General features: G+C 37.1%; 1 protein-coding gene across 2 annotated transcripts in view; it reads right to left on the minus strand.

The window, feature by feature from the left end:
• Positions 1-17,964, minus strand: part of FYB1 (FYN binding protein 1) — a 69,570-nt gene extending 51,606 nt beyond the window's left edge. Inside the window, exon 1 of one of the 2 annotated variants that reach the window (XM_039347945.1) lies at positions 17,498-17,964. In XM_039347945.1, coding sequence (XP_039203879.1) covers positions 17,498-17,500 — 3 coding nt within the window. In that variant the 5' untranslated portion in view covers positions 17,501-17,964. The remainder of the gene's footprint in view (positions 1-17,497) is intronic. The other variant, XM_039347946.1, reaches the window with a different exon arrangement.
• Between the last annotated feature and the right edge of the window lie 2,206 nt (positions 17,965-20,170).

The raw sequence follows: 20,170 nt of genomic DNA on the forward strand, positions 1-20,170 counted from the left end.
TTGCAAATTGATTTTGCGGTTTTGCAATTCCTCTTGGCATAGTCTATTGCAACGATATAACAACAACAACAACAATAATAGTTGGAAGGAACATTGGAGGTCTTCTAGCTCAACCGCTGCTCCTGCAGGAAACCCTATACCATTTCAGACAAATGGTTGTCCAGTCTCTTCTTAAAAACTTCCAGTATTGGAGTATTCACAACTTCTGGAGGCAGGTTGTTCCACTGATTAACTGTTCTGTCAGGAAATTTCTCCTTAGTTCTAGGTTGCTTCTCTCTTTGGTTAGCTTCTATCCATTGCTTCTTGTCCTGCCTTCAGGTGCTTTGGAGAATAGCTTGACTCCCTCCTCTTTGTGACAATCCCTGAGATATTGGAACACTGCTATCATGTCTCCCCTCATCCTTCTCTTCATTAAACTAGATATACCCAATTCCAGCAACCGTTCCTTATAAGTTTTGGCCTCCAGTCCCCTGATCATCTTTGTTGCTGCTCTCTGTACTCTTTCTAGAGTCTCAACATCTTTTTTACATCTTTTTTTTGTCACTGCTTTTTTTGTTCCTATGATTTAATATTGTTAACCTTTCCACCCTACAACGGCATGTGGGCCACTCAGAATTGCATATATAAGTCCTAATAGCAAATCAACCAACCAAGCAAATAAATTGGATTCTTCATCTCAAAAGTTCCCACCCAATACAGATAGTCCTCACCTTATGACCATAAATGAGATCAGAATATCCATTGCTAAGCAATGCAGCTGTTAAATGAGTCATGCCCAATTTTATGACCTTTTTTGCCAAAGTTGTAAAGCAAAGCATTGTAGTTGTTGAGTGAATCACATGATTGTTAAGCAAAGTCAGTTTCCCCCATTGACTTTGCCTGTTGGAAACCAGCTGGGAAGGTTGCAAACGGCAATCACATGAGCCAGGATGCTGTAACCGTCATAAATATATGCCAATTTCCAAGTGCCTGAATTTTGATCACATGGAAGATGTAAGTGGGAGGACCAGAGGTAAGTCACTTTTTTTAACACCATTGTAACTTCAAATGGTCACTAAATGAATGGATGTAATTCAAGGGCTATCTGTATAAGGACATCAAAAGATAGTTCAAGTACTGTACTCAGTGATAGGGACAAAGTCAGTGGTTCATCCTCATCCTCATGGCTTTCACTGATATATAATACCCCATTGCTCTTTGGTTTCCTGATGTTATTACAAAATCCATCTAGAGTTATCTTAGAGAACAACAGTGGCTGAGATTTTTTTTAAAAAAATTGTGCATATTTATTCCTGAGCTATTTTTTTTCCACTGTTACTTTACAGAAAAAAGAACTGCCTGTTGCAATCAGAGTATGGAATGGGAATGGGATGGGGCCAAGGAGGAGGGAGATTATCTCCTTGGAAAAATTCATTCCAGGAAATCTTGGGCAACTACAGGTAGTCCTCAACTTACAACCACAATTGACCCCAGAATTTATGTTGCTAAGTGAGTTTTACCCCGTTTTATGATTTTTTTCTTGCCACATTTGTTAAGTGAATCATTGCAACTGTTAAATTAGTAACACGGTTGTTAAGGGAATCTGGATTCCCCATTGATTTTGTTTGTCAGAAGGTAGCAAAAGATGACATGACCCATGGACACTGCAACCGTCATAAATATGAACCAGTTGTCAAGCATCCGAATCTAAATCACGTGACCGTGGGGATGCTGCAGTAGTCACAAGTGTGAAAAATAGTCATAAACCACTTTTTTCAGTGCTGTTGTAACTTTGAACGGTCATTAAACGAACTGTTGTAACTCAGGGACTACCTGTACTTACAACTAAGGAGAACAAACCACCAGAGAAGACATTTTGCTTGTTTTAATCTTATAAACTACCCAGAATCATTTGTATGAGATGAGCAGCTATATAAATAAATCAAACAAATTAATAAGGCACAAATACTTGGTGCAATAAAATAAAATAATAAAATAACAATAAAATAATAAAATAAAATAATAAAATAAAATAAAATAATAAGGCATACAAACTGTGCATATAAATCAAATAAATGGGGCACACAAAGTTAGCACGTACCTTCCAACTAGCAGAGAGTGACTGCTTGGTATAGAGCTGGCTAGCTGTCCTGCAGTTCTTAGGCTATGTGTGCAATGGACTTATCAGAGAGAAAAGGGGGAAGGAGTGGCCTGAATTGATATCCGTAATTGCTGGCTTGGCAATGCTAGAAGGCGCAAGACAATTTGGAGACTGGATGGCTGCAAAATCTTTGGCAAGTCTGATAGTCTCTGAGACCAATGAGATATTTAGTTATCAACCTCAGAACTGAATGTGTTCCATTATCAAGAAAAGTTTAAGCACTGACATTGCAAAAGTTTTGTCTTATTGCTCCACTAGGCTAAACATGAAATCCAGGATGGAAATTTCTCCATGTTTTCCACAGAAGATTTATCAACTGACATGAAAAATGAAACATATATCTTGACATCTCTATAGCTTATTGTGGGAGTCCTGATTATTAGTATCTTCAGGTCAGGTTTCAATACCTGGTGATTGGCATTTACTTCTGGGGTTGTTGTTGTTTTTTTTTAAAAAAAGACTCATAACAAACAATGGGTTTAACAACAGTAGCATTGATTAACAACCATGGATTCATTTAACAACCAAAGTGACTTGCTTAATGACCATTGCAAAAAATGTCATAAAAACAGGTCAGTCACATGATAACTTGCTTTGCAACCACTACGACTTAGTAATAGATAGCTTCCATTACAGCTATAATTCGAGGATTACCTTTACATTTTGGGGTTAGGCCCATGGCCTGAATATTAGAGTAAAAAGAAAATATGGTATATTAGAGATGAATGTTTATGATCTGTACAGTTTGGTACCATTGCTTGGGTTTACTTCAGCATCAAAATTAAACCAATTGATTTTGTGCCTAAAAAAAGCATGGTTGGAAGATTCTGGTTTGAGCAGCTGGGTTTAGCCCAAATGAAAATATTGTTTTCCCAATCTGAAGCAGCATAAATGAAGTTACATCAAGGGTGGTCCAGAAATGGAAAACACTCAGCACTTTGCTGGAACTGACCCTGATAATAAGCCATGAACTTATGATGTCTTTATGTCTTTTCTTTCTATAAGACTAGAAAATGAAAATATGACCTAATCTTGGAATATTAACATTTAATACCTGGTCTTAACTTCCTCCTTGCCCTTTCATTGAAATAGGAGATTATGCCAAGGAATGTCTGAACTGCTTTTGCTCAAAGCCTGCTCAGAAGTGAAATAAGAATGAATTTCAAGAGGTAAGCAACTTTCTCACATCAAAATTAGCACACTCTGCAGTGCACATTAATCATTGTAGCTTTCGCTGCATTATTAAAGAGATGGTAACAGCTTCCTTGTGAAAATGTAGAATGTTTAATAATTCTAGTTTTAGTCGTTATACAATTGACGGAATTAAAGACTGACGTGGAGATTACTCAGAATAAATGAGCAAGGGCACATTGGTGTTAGAAGGGTTCCTCTCCTCTAACCTGACCTGTTTTCTGGGGTTACACATCATGCTGGAGCTGGAAATAAATTTGCTTAACTATACTGGCATAGAGTATATAGTCCAAAGAAGAACTGACACAATTGATGGATTAATATAACTCACGGGGCTTTTTGCTGCTTTCCTTCCCTTTTGTTCTCTTAGTTTATTTGTGAATAAAGAAATTAAGTTATCTTTGGTACCAGGACACAAAACACATAGCTCTGACTCCAAACCTTCTTTCTATTTGAGGAAACAAAGCATATGCCATTGACTTTTTACATTTCTGTATGTGTGTGGGTTGTGCATGGTCAAAATCTACACATTATGCAAAAGAGATATCTTTGACCCTAGCAGAAAATTCCCCTTTTCTCTGAAGCAGAAATTTCCCTTTGTTCCAGTTAATTTTAAGGGCACAGAGATAAGGAAGACTCTATTACTGTATTTGCCAGTTATTGGGTAAGAATGGCAAGAAAGGGAACAGAATAAGGAACTAAATGCTTTGCAGTTCTGATGAGCCTGGGAATAAATTTTGAGCCCATGTGATTTCTCTGAAAGGAGAAGCAGCAGCTATAGTTCTTCATTTATTTATTTTGCATGCTGAGGACTATGTCCCAGGATGAATTGTTCAGGAAGTTGCATATCATTGCCTTTATAGCAGCACAAGCTACAAAATGACAACAATTTTTGGTAATAAAGACAAATGAGAAGCTTCCTTTTAGTTCTACTTTCTATCTACCAACCTGAGTAACAAAGCTCCTTTGGAAGGTGAGCCAGGAAGTGAAATATTAAGCAAGTGTGTAGTTATTTTAACTCAAACATCAATTAAGTTATTGATTTTATTTTATTACTTTACCAAAAGGAAAATATGAACATTTCGATGTAAAGTACAGCTTCAGACCAGTTCTTTCTGTCTAAGCAAGGATACTTATCTAACTACAGTTCAGTTCAATTTTATTCCCTCTCTATGCATACATGATTTGTTCTAGATTCTGGTCTGTATTTTTATTTGTGTTTATTTTTGTTTTTTTATTTTACAAATAACTCACATGTTTATACTGGTACATTTCTTATTAAATAAGCAAAGTGCAGTGAAACTATATGGGTAGCTGGTCATAAAAGTGTCATGTAAGTCAATCAGTGGGCAGCTTACTTGTGGAGCAAAAGACATGTATATAAAATAGGGATAGTTCTCACTGAAAAATTTATTAGAGCTAGAGTTTCAAATACATTTTTATACAGGAAGCTTTTCTGGGCATCCTGTCTTAAAATACCATTAAAACCTAAAAATTGTCATTGCCAGCAGGAAGCTGTGGTGAGAGAGAGAGAGAGAGAGAGAGAGAGAGAGAGAGAGAGAGAGAGAGAGAGAGAGAGAGAGAGAGAGAGAGAGAGAGAGAGAGCGCAATTGTATTGTCAAAGCAGAAGGTGTCCTCAAAAAAGATGCCCTCTAGATAGAGGTCCCCAACCTTTTGGGCACCAGGGACCGGTTCGTGGAGAAAGGTTTTTCCATGGATTGGAGTGTGCATGATTTTGTGTGCTGCCTGCATCCCACAGATGGGGCTTTGCTTGTTTGTGTGGACTGGTTGCTGGCATGCTGCAGCCTGGTACCAGTCCATGGACCAGGGGTTGAGGACCCCTGCTCTAGATGGTCCTACTCTTGAAGATGGTACAGAAATTGTAGTGTGATGCACAATGTTTATTAAGGAGGATATCTAAATTAGACAAATTGATTCCTGCCAATACCATCCATGCTGTGTGCTAAGATTAGTTGAAATAGTCAATGTATAAGTTCCTCTGATCTGATTTGTAGTATCTAAATCACAATTGAGTTTTGCACACTGATTATCTAGGTAGAAATCCCCACACTGTCCGGTTTTAGTAGACAGCTTCAGATATATAGACCTTTGCAAGACAACTGCCTGAACATCCTTTATCTAGCTGACAGAGTTGCTATTTAGATGATGTCTTCTGATTTTTGAGCTATCACATTATCCACTTCTTATTAAGAGATCAGAGAACAATAATACCATAAAATTTGCTGTCCCTATTTCCAGTCACAGTTCTGCTTCCTTATTTGCCTCTCTTCCCTTCTCAGTCACTGCCTATTATCTGACTTCTCTCCCTCAGAATGGAAGAAAAAAACTTAACAGTTTTTGTATATATTTTGCAACTGTCCTTTGATGTTGTCACAGTATTGGAAAATACTACTTTAAAAGTGATCCTATCAAGGATAATTTAAATCTGTTTCATTCATATTCTGTAGACATGATGAAACCATTGAGAAGAGCAAAAAAAAAATGTACTAGATCATTATTTGTACTATGGTTAGATGTAAACAGGGAACTGCTTTAGCAACATGTCTTGCAATAAGATCTGAGCTATCCTGCTGCAGGATTGTGATTGGTGGGAGAAAAAAATGAGTCAGGCACAGAAGAGATTGCCTAGACCACTGTTTCTCAACCTTGGCAATTTTAAGGCATGTGGACTTCAACTCCCAGAATTCCACAGCCAGCAATGCTGAGTTGAAGTCCACATGCCTTAAAATTGCCAAGGTTGAGAAACACTGGCCTAGACTTTGTCTCATTTGCTTTGTTTTTTTATTGCCCTCCCATGTTTGCTTAAGCAATCTCTATACTTGGTGGGGTGGGGTGGGGTGATGGTGGTGAGGAGAAGGAAACAAGTGATCTCTTTAAGCAATATCTCCTTTGCCTGGTCCTTTTTTCTCTCCACCCTCCCTCTTGGAGAACAGAAAGATAGAAGAGTAAGGGATTGCAAGAAAGTAAACAGGCATATAATGGGGTGTACACTAAGCATAATACACTTTGGACTACCAGTGCCAGCTCATTTCCTTTTATGTATATTCCTTATTATGTGCCTGCTTACTTTCTTGTAATCCCTTCTGTAAGTTTTCCACTCTGCAAGAGAGGAAAAAATAGCTCAGGCAAAAGAAAATGCATGGTGAATGTAAATGAAGATCATGTGACTGAGGGACACTATGAAGGTTTTAAATGAATGCCTTGCTGACAAAGTTATTTTCAGCATAACTTCAAATAGTCACTAAATAAGGTCTATCTCTGTTTTTTCTTGTTATTCTTTTGTAAGCCTCTCTGAAAACATCATTGAAAGATTATACAATAAAAATTTCCATCAATAAAATGAATAAAAAGAGAGGGAAGAAAGTTTACAAGAAATTAAAACATGTTTGTGCTAATTTAAACACAGAGTATTTGACACATTTATAGTTATTCCATTTTTTAATCTCAATCTTCTGCTCAAACAAGAATGGATGCTTTTGTCTAAATGTAATTTCAGATAGTTTTTTTAATCATCTGGATCATTATGAAATTTAGGCAGTATTAAAGATACTGATTCCTTCTTTGGAAAAATATGGTAAAGAATCATAGTTTGGTATCATCAGCATATTATGGTACCTCAGTTTTAACCTCTTAATGACTTCTCCCAACAATTTTATGTAGATATATATCTTGTCCATGCTGGAGAACTATACAGATCAGCAGCCTTGGCATTGAACTGTACCAATACATTCTCACACATCTGATAGAAAGGACTAGAAGTACAAATCAAAACCCAAATTCCCAATCCTTCCAGATGGTCCAGTAAGACATCATAGTCAATTGTATCCAAAGTTGCCAAGACCTCCAAGAGAATCAGCAAAGTTGCACTCTCCCCAGTTTCCTCTGCCATGTAACATATTGGATGACTTTAGGCTGATCATTCACTCTTAGCCTGGCTGAGCAAGATAAAATTGGGGAAGACAATGACTGTACAGAAGATTAGGACTTTCTTCAGTGGGGTGGACAAATTTGAATCACTCAAAGCAGATCTACAAAGTGAAGCAGTGGGATAATTTGAGTTAACAGAGAAGCCATACCACTTTAGCTGTTTCTCTGATTCTTTGGATATCTTTTTGTTCATGTGCAGGAATGAAAATGAATCAGACTGACCCAACCACCATACTTTTCAAGAAAGAGCATTGTTGCTTCTGATGCCATTTTTATATAGTTTTGATGTACCTAGTTTATATGCCACTTTGAATATTTTTATTTGGGATACACACAAAGCAAGTCAAACAGCCATTTCTCTGCTCTTTATTCTGTTTTCAGAAATTCAGAAACTTTAAGGCTCAAAATATATTGCATCTTCCTAGTTGTTGCTAGTTTAATGCTTTGCATAGCTCATTTTTCCTTACAGTTAAAACAATATAACTATTATCTTGCAAGCAATATGTGTTCCTTCCAGCTTTTGCATAGACAGTCAGGCTGTCATTCTTTGGCACATGACAGCCTGAAGAGAAAAAGAAAGTCTGTCTGTAGTTAAGGTGTTTTTCATACAATTCCAGTAAATGGAAATGGGATCTAATTAGCATATAGCCATAAAAGCTAATAAATAACTCCAGCAAAAGTACGTGTCCATGCTCCTTTTCAAGGACTGGGGATTGCTACACATATGGGCATACTTTACAGTTTGAAAACATTACCATGCAATATATCAGCTTTGTTATGAATGCCAAGGCTCTAATTGTTTTTCTATCCAGCTGACCCTGGACTTTACTGGGAAGGAGGAAGAGATAAGAATGCATTGGGTTAGATACCCTTGAATCTGATCCCTCTCTCCAGGCATAAGTTCTGTAATCACTGAGTCACTAATAGGTGCCAATTGGCAATGTCTCAATAATTCCATTCTTCAGGATGACATCAATGCAATATAGCTTAAAGGCAAACATATCATACTGTATTTATATAAGAATATTGAGCTGATATCTCCCTTCCAGTTTTTTTCAAACATTCTTCCCTTGCCAAATTGGTTCTTGTTTTCTAACTGGAGGAGGCATAAAGCAAAATAAAAGTGCATTGCCACACTGCCCAGCACATATTGTAACTAAAATAATTTTTTCTTTATTTAATTGATTCAGTTTAGGTGCCCCTCCAATCCAACTGACACTCCAGCTCCCAATATAAAACATGATTTTAAAAAAAATCTTACAAAGGATAACAGGTGCCAGCAGCTCAATCAATTTTTCATTAAACTGAGTGAGAATAATCATATTATCCTTATTGGGGAGAAGGGACTAGAGGTGGAACTATTATATTTCAAAGCATGAAATGTCATTGTCAGTGGGTTCATCTGCTGTGAGCCATGACTTATGGAAATGATGAGTTGGAATGGAAGAGGAATAAATCAGAAACCACATAAATTAATGAATGAAAGGCAAATAAAAAAGGAGATAGATGTTGAGAATCTAAAACTAAGAGAAAGGGGAAGGATGAAATAAATAAGAATACACATGGTTTGATTTTGCATGATGGCTACATGCAAGGAAGTGAAGGTGTAGGTTTTATTGTAAAGGAATGGGCTGAAATGTATGGCACAAAGCACAGATATATGCTAGACATTCTCACAAATGAAGGCAAATATATGAGTCACAGGATAATGTTGCAAGATCCAATCTGAGTTGGTCACCTGGACCAGAGTTTTACTTCCAGTAAGGAAGAGTAAACCTCTGGTCCTGGTGACTGACCCAATTGGATCTTGCTAGATATTGTAGTCAATTTAGTCTTCATTTTCCCACTTCAGGAAGCTGCTTTGGATTTTAATGTTGTAAACCACTATTGTGTGAGTTGGGCAGCCATATATATTTGTTTAATAAATAAAATAAAAATAAACTCAACCTTAATTGTTCCAGACAGCTGATTATCACTTGTTCAATCTGTCTTGTTTTTCCCTGCTTATAGAAGCAGGGTGTAGTAATCTGTTGCCTAAAGACTTGATTGTAGCTAGTGCATTAGAAAAAAAACCATCTGGCTCCTACAGTTTGATGTCTGTAATCCATACTTAATAAAATTGCCCAATTTAATTAATTAATATGCTGCCCGCCTGACCATCCAAAATTTCTCTTTGGACCAAACCAAACATTTCTGTTTGGGCTGCGCTGTTGGAAAATATTTGAGATGAAAGGCCAGTAATATTAAGATTTAACAAAGATTAAGCAAGTACACTTCCAAATTTACTTTAGCTAATCTGCATAGGTTATCTCTTATGGATCTTCCTTTTTAAGGAGATGACTCCAACAGCCAACCAGAATGGGCAAAGTCAGGCCAGAATCTGAAACAACTTCACTGAGAAGTTCTACCTGTAACTTAAGCTGACCATAAGAAGAAGGCATGCAGAAATTCCTGTAGCTTTAACATTTACTGAAATACCTTACTTATCACTTGTTGAGATTGGGCACTATAGAAATTGAATATATTTATACCTCAAGTGATGACTACAATTTCCATTGTTAAACAAGACAGTTGTTAAGTGAGTCAATAATAATAATAATAATAATAATAATAACAATAATAATAATAATAATAACAATGATGAAGATGCACTGAAATTAGTATATCAGGAAGGCTTACTGACTACTGGAGAGACCAAACCGGCCTACAAGAAAGACCAAATGAAGAACAGAGTAGAGGCATGGGAAGACAAAGCACTACATGGCCATTACATTAAAAAAATAGCTGGGAAAGCAGATAATAACAAGACCTGGCAATGGCTAAGAGCAGGAAAATTGAAGAAAGAGACTGAGGGACTAATTCTGGTTGCACAAGATCAAGCCTTAAGGACAAATGCATATAAAGTCAAAATTGAGAAGACAGCAACAGACAGTAAGTGCCGCCTATGCAAAGAAGCTGAAGAAACAGTGGACCACTTGGTAAGCTGTTGCAAGAAGATTGCACAGACTGACTACAAGCAGCGGCATGACAAAGTAGCAACAATGGTGCATTGGAAGATCTGCAAAAATATCATTTGCCTGTAAGCAAAAACTGGTGGGATCATAAAATAGAGAAAGTCATAGAAAATGATAAAATTAAACTGCTCTGGGACTTCAGAATTCAAACAGACAAGCACCTGCAACATAACACCCCAGACTTAACAATTGTCGATAAGAAAGACAAAAAAGTCTGGATAGTGGACGTGGCAGTGCCTGGAGACAGCAGAATAGAAGAGAAAGAACTGGAGAAGATAACAAAATACAAAGACCTACAAATAGAAATAGAAAGACTGTGGCAAAAGCAAGCAAGGGTAGTACCAATAGTCATAGGCTCCTTGGGTGCAATCCCAAAACAACTGGAGCACCACTTGAACACCATTGGCATTGACAAATTCGCTATTAGTCAATTGCAAAAGGCAGCCTTACTAGGAATTGCTTCCATCCTGCGATGATATCTGTAATACAATCAAACATCCACATCTGCCTATCCCAGGTCCTGGGTAAGGACTCGATAGGTAGACAAAATGCCAAATCCAGTCTGAACATCTGCCTGACTGTGCGATGATCCAAAATAATAATAAAATTGGAAGGGACTTTGGAGGTCATCAAGTCCAACCCCTGCTTAGGCAGGAAACCCTACACCATTTCGGACAAATGGCTGTCCAGTCTCTTCTTAAAAACTTCCAGTGTTGGAGCATTCACCGCTTCTGGAGGCAGGTTGTTTCACTTGATTTTGCAACTTTATTTGTAATGGTAGTTAAGTAAATAACTGCCATTATTATGTGAACCATATCATCATTGAGTGAATCTGGCCTGAGTGAATCAGTTGCTAAATGAATGGTTGTAAATTGAGGACTACTAAATGATTTTATCCCTTATTATGCTGCTCCAGAAAAAAGTGCATTTTTCTCAGAAATATAAGGTTCTATTCATTCTTACATTTCTATATGTAAAAAGACTAGTATTCATTAACATATGAGACTTATTTACCCATTAGTGTAAATGTATGATAAGTCCTCCATTTTCTACTCTAAATAAATGTAAAGTAAATTTAAATATATAGTATTTGCAGGAAATATGCAGAGTTCCATGGGTGGGAAACAGGATATGCTGTTTGCTTGCTTAAAAGGATTAATCTTACCTGGTAGTTGAATTTTTCAGCTTCTCATTCCAATAGATGTGAGCCTACAATTTATTATGGATTATGTTTCGTACCATCTGTAGCCATCAGACATGCTAGCTAGAACTGATATAAACATCCATAACATTAAACTTACTGGCCTTCCCTCCTTCTGTATGGCTCTTCTGTTATCTTTTGAATGAACCCAAACAATGGAGTGAACTCATTTCCTAATCCATACTCTGCTAAACATAGTTTACCAAATAAACCACAAATAGTTGTATTCATCATAAAACATGGTTTAATGAGTAAGTTTACATTGCTCATTGTGCCAAAACCAAAGAAATATGATTCCTAAAGCTGCACCAGCAAATTCACATGAAGGCACACCAAGATTTCTCAGCTATTTATATAAATGTATGAATGTATTAGTAAAGTGGTTTTCTTTTAAGTAAATATAAGCACATTGAAAGGCTATTGTTTGTGGTAGTGGTAAATACCTATAGCTTGGGTTTAGGATAAGGGTGGAGATTCATTCTCCTATCTTGTGAGTTGGTTTCCGAATGTTTGGTTAGCAGGGTAGGTAACTTGTCCAGCGGAATTTAGGGGTGTCAGTGTCGGTGTTCTTTTGTTTATAAGAGCTTCATCTGGTCAGTAGATCTTGTGATGGGGAGGTCATATCAGGTGAGGGTCTTGTGATGTGGAAGTCATGTCAGGTGAGGGTCATCGGGAGGTGAGGTGCTAGTTGGGGGGATTGCATGGGATGGTTGAGAACTGGTGCTGTTACGGGTTAGTTGTGCAGTTGATTTCCAATCAAAATTTTACACATGCTACATCGATGACACCTTTATCATCATCAAATGCTCCTAAATTGAAGAAACACACCAATTACTCACTAACATATTCCCTGGGATCAAATTTACACACAAAGAAGAAACAGACAAAAGATTCCCATTCCTTGACATTGACAAAAAAAGTCTAGACAACGGAGAACTGGAAACCTGCTTCTACTACAAACCCACTCACACAGACCAGACCTTCAACTTTGCACATAAAAGAAGCTGCATCCAGCCCCTCTTCAGAAGGGCCAGGATGCACTGCAGCACCACGGCACTAAGAGAAGTGGAAGAGAAAGGGTTGCTTGATGTTTTTCTCTGCAACAGCTATCCAAAATGTTTTATATTCCGACACATAGCATCCAAACCACAATGTACTACACCAGGGCTTTTCAACCAATGGTACGGGTACCACCTGGGGTACATTGGCATCTGGCAGGTGGTACGCAACCATCCTAGAAAAGTGGTAGCGGGGGAGGGGAATGAGACTGCTGCCGGACGGCAGGCAGGTGTCTTGCTCGGCTGTGCATTGGGGGGCACTTTTTTCAGTGCCATTGTAACTTTGAACAGTCACTAAGCGAACTGTTGTAAGTCGAGGACTACCTGTACTTTATCACTTTTTTCCTTTTTTTTGTTCATCAAGTTTTTGACACCTTGCTAGGTGACTGGTGGTACTCGGATATTGCCATATCCTAAAAGTGGTACAATCGGTGAAAAGATTGAAAAGCCCTGTACTACACAGCCAGCCATCATACAAAATCTAGTGCCAGACACAAAAGCGATGTCAGAAATGATAGCCAGAATTCTCTAGGAATAGAAATAGCCCACAAACCCACAGCCATACTCCACCAGGAATTATCCGGAACCAAAGACAAGATACAGAAGGATGAAAGAAACAGTGTAACTACAAAATCAACTGTAACAAATGTGGGACAAACATCACATCAATTAAAAACCAGAATCCATGAACATCAGCTGGCAGTCAATTGCCACAATCCCAAATCCTTAATCTCTACCCACACTACACCGATAGCACCAATTTGATTGGAGCAATACAAGAATTATTGGCCACACTACCACCACCATCCATGCATGTTTATCGCAGCCTGGCCCTCCACAAACAATTCCATCAATAGACACATCACCCTACAACCAGCCTATGAACTCCTCAGAATCCAAATCAATTGCACAGCCAACCAGTGATGGCACTGACCCTCAACCAACCCACGCAATCTGCCCAACCAACACCTCACCTCCAAATGACCCTCACCTGATGTGATCTCCCCCATCACAAGACCCATCACAAGATCCTCACCTGACATGACCCACACCTGGGCCATCACAAGGCCATCACAAGATCCTCATCTGATGTGACCCACACCTGACCCATCACAGGATCCTCACCTGATGTGACCTCCCCATCACAATACCTACTGACCATACAAAGTCCTTATAAGTAGAAGAATACTGACATCCCCAAAATGCTGCTGAAGATGTTATCTAGCCTGGTGATGAAATATTCAGAAATCAACACGCAAACTCGGAGAACGAACCTCCATCCTCAAAGGCTATTTTTCTATTGTGAAAGAGGCATTTCATCCATGATGTTTGATGTCAGAGAGATGAATACATGAGGAATTGGATCCTTTTGCTACATAAAATGTCGATGAAACCCTTTAGATAAATGTGCAGATCAGGATATCCCCATAAGAATGATAGAAGTTATAGTCCAATACATCTAGAGGACTAGGGAAAGCAGTTCTTATCAGACACTATTCCACTGTAAAGGCATGACCCTTGATGCCTGTTTGATCTTAAAATTAGTGGGAAATGGTTAGGTTATAACCATATGGTTATAAAATCTTTCAGTTAAATGTTTATTCCTAGGGAATAATTATTCCATCTCTTTGCAAAAGTGGGTATTCCTGTAATGGAGGTAGGAACAAGAGTGCCAGATCTGAACTGCAAAACCTGGATACAGAATACTAGCTAACTTTTGTTGTCCAGGTTTGTAGTCCAAGATGAGAAGGAAATATTTAGTGAGGGAAAGTAGAAGCTGCATAGAATGCATTTTTCACAAACTGTCCCTCAGAGAAATAAGTTAATTTATTTTCAGAGGGTTTCTAAATGCATAAAACATTCTGTATTGTTCAGACTTTATGAATAATCAGAAGCATTATATGCAAATGTCACAAATTTCTACATATATACTAAATCTGGAGCTTTGCAGATGAACTGGATTTGAGTTTCCAAACTTCCTAACCAACATAACAAACAAAACTGTGCAATATCTGTCCAAGCACAATATTTGCATGTTTGGTACAATGGTACTTCAGTACTCATTGTTAATTGGGGTGCAATGAGTACCAGAAATGCTGAGTACCAAACAATTATTTCCCATAAGGAATAATGTAGTGAGTCACAAGGCAGCCAACACTGGCAAGTTCTTGCTTGTGCATTGAGTACCAAACAATGATGAGTACCAGGACAACATTTTTATGTCAAAATACATTAAATACCAAATTCAATAAATTTCAAAGCAGTTGAGTAGCAAAGTACCACTGTATTCAATATCTGGACTGAAGCTGGACCAACAATATCTGAAACAGATCACTGATTTCATTCATTTCTTTATTTGATTCATATTGCCTCCCATTTCATATCCTAAGGTTCTGTTGTATAATCTTTTGTTTGAGCCCTGCAGATATCATTCATGCTCCACAATGTTGCAAGAGTATGGTGGACAAGACATTTTTGTCAATCTCTCTCTGAATGCTCCTGTCTTATCCATGTCAGTTTTATGACTACCCATTTCCAAACTGTATAGCATCAGGCTTCACACTATGGCTCATATGTAAATCATAAGTGGCAAAGAGGTTTCTCCTTATTCTTCCCTTATGAATTAGGTAGATAATTGGTCAGGATTACGATTTAGAGAATGTACCAAGCTAGAAAACTGGTTTTATAGAAGACAACATATAAGATGCCACTAGAAGCAGTACTGACAGCTAAGCTGATCTGCCTACTACATTATACCCCAATACTTTTCTAAGTATTAGAAAAATACAGGGTCAACTGAGCAACTTCCCTCCATATTAGTGTAGAGAGTAACTTCTAACCCATTGTCCCAGAAAGAAACCTCTGCCATCCACTGATGCAGATTTTCTGAAGAACAAGAAGAGAGCTTTGAAATTGGCAAAGGTCCAGGAAGGTATCTGATCTTTAAATTAAATGATCCATCCTTAAGTGACCTCTCCTGCCATTTGGCATTCACATTTGAAACTTTGCTGAAAAAAAATCAGATCATTGTTTGTTTGTTCATTTCCTTATAATATCATTTTTGGACATGAGCAAGGCCCCGCATGTATTTGTTGCAATGAAGTTGCACTATGTTGCTTCAGGACTTGACTATGTGGCTTGATCTATTGTACACCACAAACTATTGGTCAGTTCTGATGATAAGAACAGGAAAATCTCTCCTCTCCTCCTCTCCCCTCCCTCCCCTCCCCTCCTCCCTCCCCTTCCAGATACATACACAAATGCATGATAATGTGTTTTTTTAATCCACACCCAATGCAAATTCTTCAGAATATACATTCTACTTTGCTTCTTTATTTTGTATAAATGTAAGCAATTCTACTAGAGGTTCAAAAACATCTCTAAACTAAGCACAGGTATATAAGACAACATTCCCAAGATCTAAAAAACAGCTGAAAAATTCTGAGAATGCAGTTTGGGATTTTTCAAAGGAAGAAAAAAATAGAACACGATCTTTGATAGATACATTCAATGGACTTAAATCAGTTCAGTTGCTCCTAGTTACTCCAGGAGTTGAGGCAGATTGGTTAAACATCTTGAGAAGTACGTTCTCCATTCTGGGGCTCTTTGATGCTGGGACTACAGTTCTTTGAATTCCTAGCCAACTGATGAGATTGAGATGGACTGAAGGTGGCTTGTATAAAGTCTACCTATCTACAGATAGTCCTCATTAAGTGTCCACAACTGGGACCTGCAAGTTAGTTGTTAAAGAGGTTGCTAAGTAAAACTGTGACTATGTTTATGAACTTACTTCAGCTATCCTTAGCTTTACAGACCTGCAAAAGTCATAAAAGCAAGGATTGGTCATAAAGTTACTTTTTCATCTTAGTAATAACTAAAACAGTTGCTAAATGACTCTCTCTCTCTCTCTCCCTCCCTCCCTCCCTCCCTCTCTCTCACACACGTATATTTAAAGTTTTGATAATTTACATTAAAAAGCAATACATTTTCTTTATTTTTAAAAATGACCTAAACAGGGCTATAAATTGATTAATTTCATATGGAAATTAGTTTCTCTGAAATCAGTGAGACATACTTCTTAGTAAACATGTATAGAATAATATTATCATTTTGATAGGAGGATATTTTTTTCTACTATCATTACTTTCCCCTTTTTTATTTTTCCTTCTGTCCTTAATTCCAGTGCATGTGAGCATAAGAAAGATTATAACACACAACAAAGTACCGAAGAGAACATTTATCTTTTGTAAAAGATGAAGTTATATATTGGTCTCAAATTAACCATTTTGTTTGCAAATTCCTAATATCTGACAGACATCCTGATGAGAAAGATGCATAGAGATTGATGTGCAGATATAATTGTAATATATTTCAGTGGTCTTTGCCTCTTATAGTTGTTTCTAACTACCAATTTCACAAAGTCCATAACTGAGTTCATCAGCTCTGACAATTTTGCTACTTTAAAAAATGTTGTTGCATTTAAACTCCCTTTTCCTCCAAGAACATCAAGCAACTTGAATGATTGTTTGCCATTTTATCTTATCAGCAGTGCTCTAAAATAGATCAGACTGAAAAATCTAATTAACTATATGGCAGGAGTTTTAATTTTGACACCTCTAATATCAATCCAAACACTGATCTTTCCACCATTTTGTTCTAAGTTCTGGTCTACTGCTGCAGTCACTTAAGCTGAATGCAACTTAGTCATTGTCTTACTTTTAACACACACACACACACAGAAGTTCTTCACAACTTGCTTCAAAGTTCAAAAGCTGTGAGATTAAGAAACAGTTCCAAGTATGTAGGTTGAATTGAAAGAATTTAGAAGCCAGCTACTTATGAACAATTTGCCAAGCAGTCAAACTCTTCCTGTTCTTTTGTGTTACTTTCTCTCATTTTTTTATCTGCTATGATGAAATTAATAAAGATAAGATCCTTCACTTACCATTGTTGAGAAAACTCTGTGCTTGCTTGCCTGCGGACAGTGCTGTTTTACAAGAGGAACACTTTCTCTGTCCTTTGCCTGGAACTTCCTATTTTGAGCATTCAGAGGTTTTATCCAGCATCTCAATGAAAAACTAATCCGTACAATTCATGCTTTGCATATTGTAATCTGGCATCTCACACAATGTGTAGCAAGAGCTTGAAAATACACTGTGCAGTTTGAAAGGAGAGGACTGCTGAAAGTAGAGGTTAGTGGCTATAACATCTCCAGAAATAAGAAGTACCTTGTTACTACACACAAACCATTGTCTCTTCTCATTAACACTGTTTCTTATTTTGAGACTTTAAAGAAAGTATTTCTCATAGCAAAGCCTATGGTCTTCTTCCTTTTATCTGGTGATTATCTACCATTCATTTTGACCCTCAGTTTAAGATGTCCCTCTGCCACATGGAAAGGTCAGCTCTTCTGGCATTAGGGCTGCTTACTTTTGTGGTTTGTTTAATTATGCATCATGGAAAAATATTTGTAACTTGTGGGGTTCATGCAAGATAAGAACATAAACCATAAATCAGGTAGAGTAATGTCTGGGAGGCCAAGAACTTTGTTAAATAATTTTGCAGGATCCTAGAGTAGATGGGACCACATTATACATATGGGTGGGATTTTTTTTACTGTTACTTCTTTATTTTGCTCCAGTAAATAAAGCCCTTCTTTCTTTTAAATACCCACAGCCCACTACAATGGGACAAAAAATTGGTTCTAATCTGGTGATATAACACAACTGGCTATGCTGTCTAGGAAGACCTCATTGAACCTTTGATGGCATAAACTTTTTTCACCTTTATTCTATATGGAAAGAATTTGTTCTCTCCCTAAGTTATAGCCATTCTCCATAAATGTTTTTTCCATTTTATTATCCTGCATTGATTTTCATGCAACCACCAGCCATTGTGATTATCTCTGTCTTTTCAGATGGACCATTCATAGTACTATTGGTCAAAAGTCATCTTTCAGCTATTCGACTTTTCCCATTTTAATTATTTTTTTCCAGTGGAAAGAAAAAAAGGTAGGAGAAGATGGTAGGAAAACAAGAGGAAGGTAAGAACTTCTGTGCATATACAAACCCTCATAACATTCTGCAAAAGAGACAAAGGAATTGCATAACAAAAGCCTTGTAGTGTGCATCCTTTGTCAGACAGGAAACATGTAAATGTTCAAAATAAAGTCAAATATAGTTTTCAAACCTATTGATGTTAACAAACTTTGTATTTTACAACATACAGTAAAGAGTTCCGCCCCCATCTGAACACTACATCCATTATATACATCCTGTGTACATATGTTTTAAACAATATCTTTACAATATACTAGTAATTCAGAGAAAGTTGGTCATTGAATAGGAAGAAAAGATTATGAATGTTTGTATGTTCTAAGATCTTGTCCTATTATCTAAATAATATTAGAGTTGTACAGTTTAAACCCTATTGATTACTTGCTATTTGTAAATGCTATAAATGTAGTTGCAGAATCAATTGTTGCAGCCTATTTTTTCATCTATGGATTTGGGCAAAAAGGACTTAAAGAGTTAAATGGATGTGTTAAACAATTTTGTCACTGGATTTTGGTGGCTTGGACTAAGGGCTATAAATTCAGGGGATGGGAAGCTCTGTGGGGCATGTGGTTTTAATTTTTCTATTCTAAATAAAGGTACTAGAGTTAATAAAGCAATTACTAAAGCAGCATGAAGGACATTCTTCAAACTGCCAGTAGTTAATTCACATATCTTGTCTGCTACTTGAAGATTAGATTCTATGGGCAGATCTTCATGTGTGAAAGATACACCTGAGAGATAGCACATTGTTCTCATATGGCTGCAGATGCTGCCTGTTAGTCTATGATTCTGAGAAACCTCCATTTTCTAGACCTCAAGATAAGAAATTTGCACCCAGTGGATCATAGGAATTTACCATAGGAATTTACATCATTTGTACAATGACATTGTCATGCAAATGTCATAAGTTGTTGTAATGATATACTTCTGCATTTTGTGGGTATTTGTGAATAATGGATATCACCTAACTGGTTGATTACAAAGAGGCTTATTTAAACTCTGGGAAGTTTCATTATAATTTATAAAAGGAAAAATATGGATCTGAAAATATTACTTATATCTATGTACTACCAGATTTGTATTTGTATTTTATTTTGAATACTACTACAGTATTTAAAATACAGCAGTGAAAAAAACAAGATCACAAATAATATATGAAAAATATAAATTTTATCCACAACTTGTTAATGGTGGCAGAGAGAAAATAAAACCTGAAGAGTAGTCTCCAAATATGGATCTCCAACAGGCACCTAAAAGATGTTACAGAATTTGGGGTCAGGGAATTCCAGAGTATAGGAAAACTGAGCCACCATGATCCCAAATAAGGTAATCTTCAGTTCTCAGTTTATGCAGAACAATGTCTCCTATTTTGCTTGTATTGATCAGAAGCTCTGTAATAGCAAAATGAATCCTCAATCCCAAGATGTTTCTTTCTCTGACCTATTAGGCTTCAAACTGAATTTGTTTCAGTAGTTGTTGTGTTTAAAATATTTTAGTATATACTACTTGATCCAAGGCTTTATGAAACAAAAAAATGGAATCTGGTCAAAGGACAAGAGATA

This window comes from Crotalus tigris, unplaced genomic scaffold (assembly GCF_016545835.1).
Source record: "Crotalus tigris isolate CLP2741 ecotype Arizona unplaced genomic scaffold, ASM1654583v1 scf7180000018103.2265978, whole genome shotgun sequence".
Lineage (NCBI taxonomy): Eukaryota > Metazoa > Chordata > Lepidosauria > Squamata > Viperidae > Crotalus > Crotalus tigris.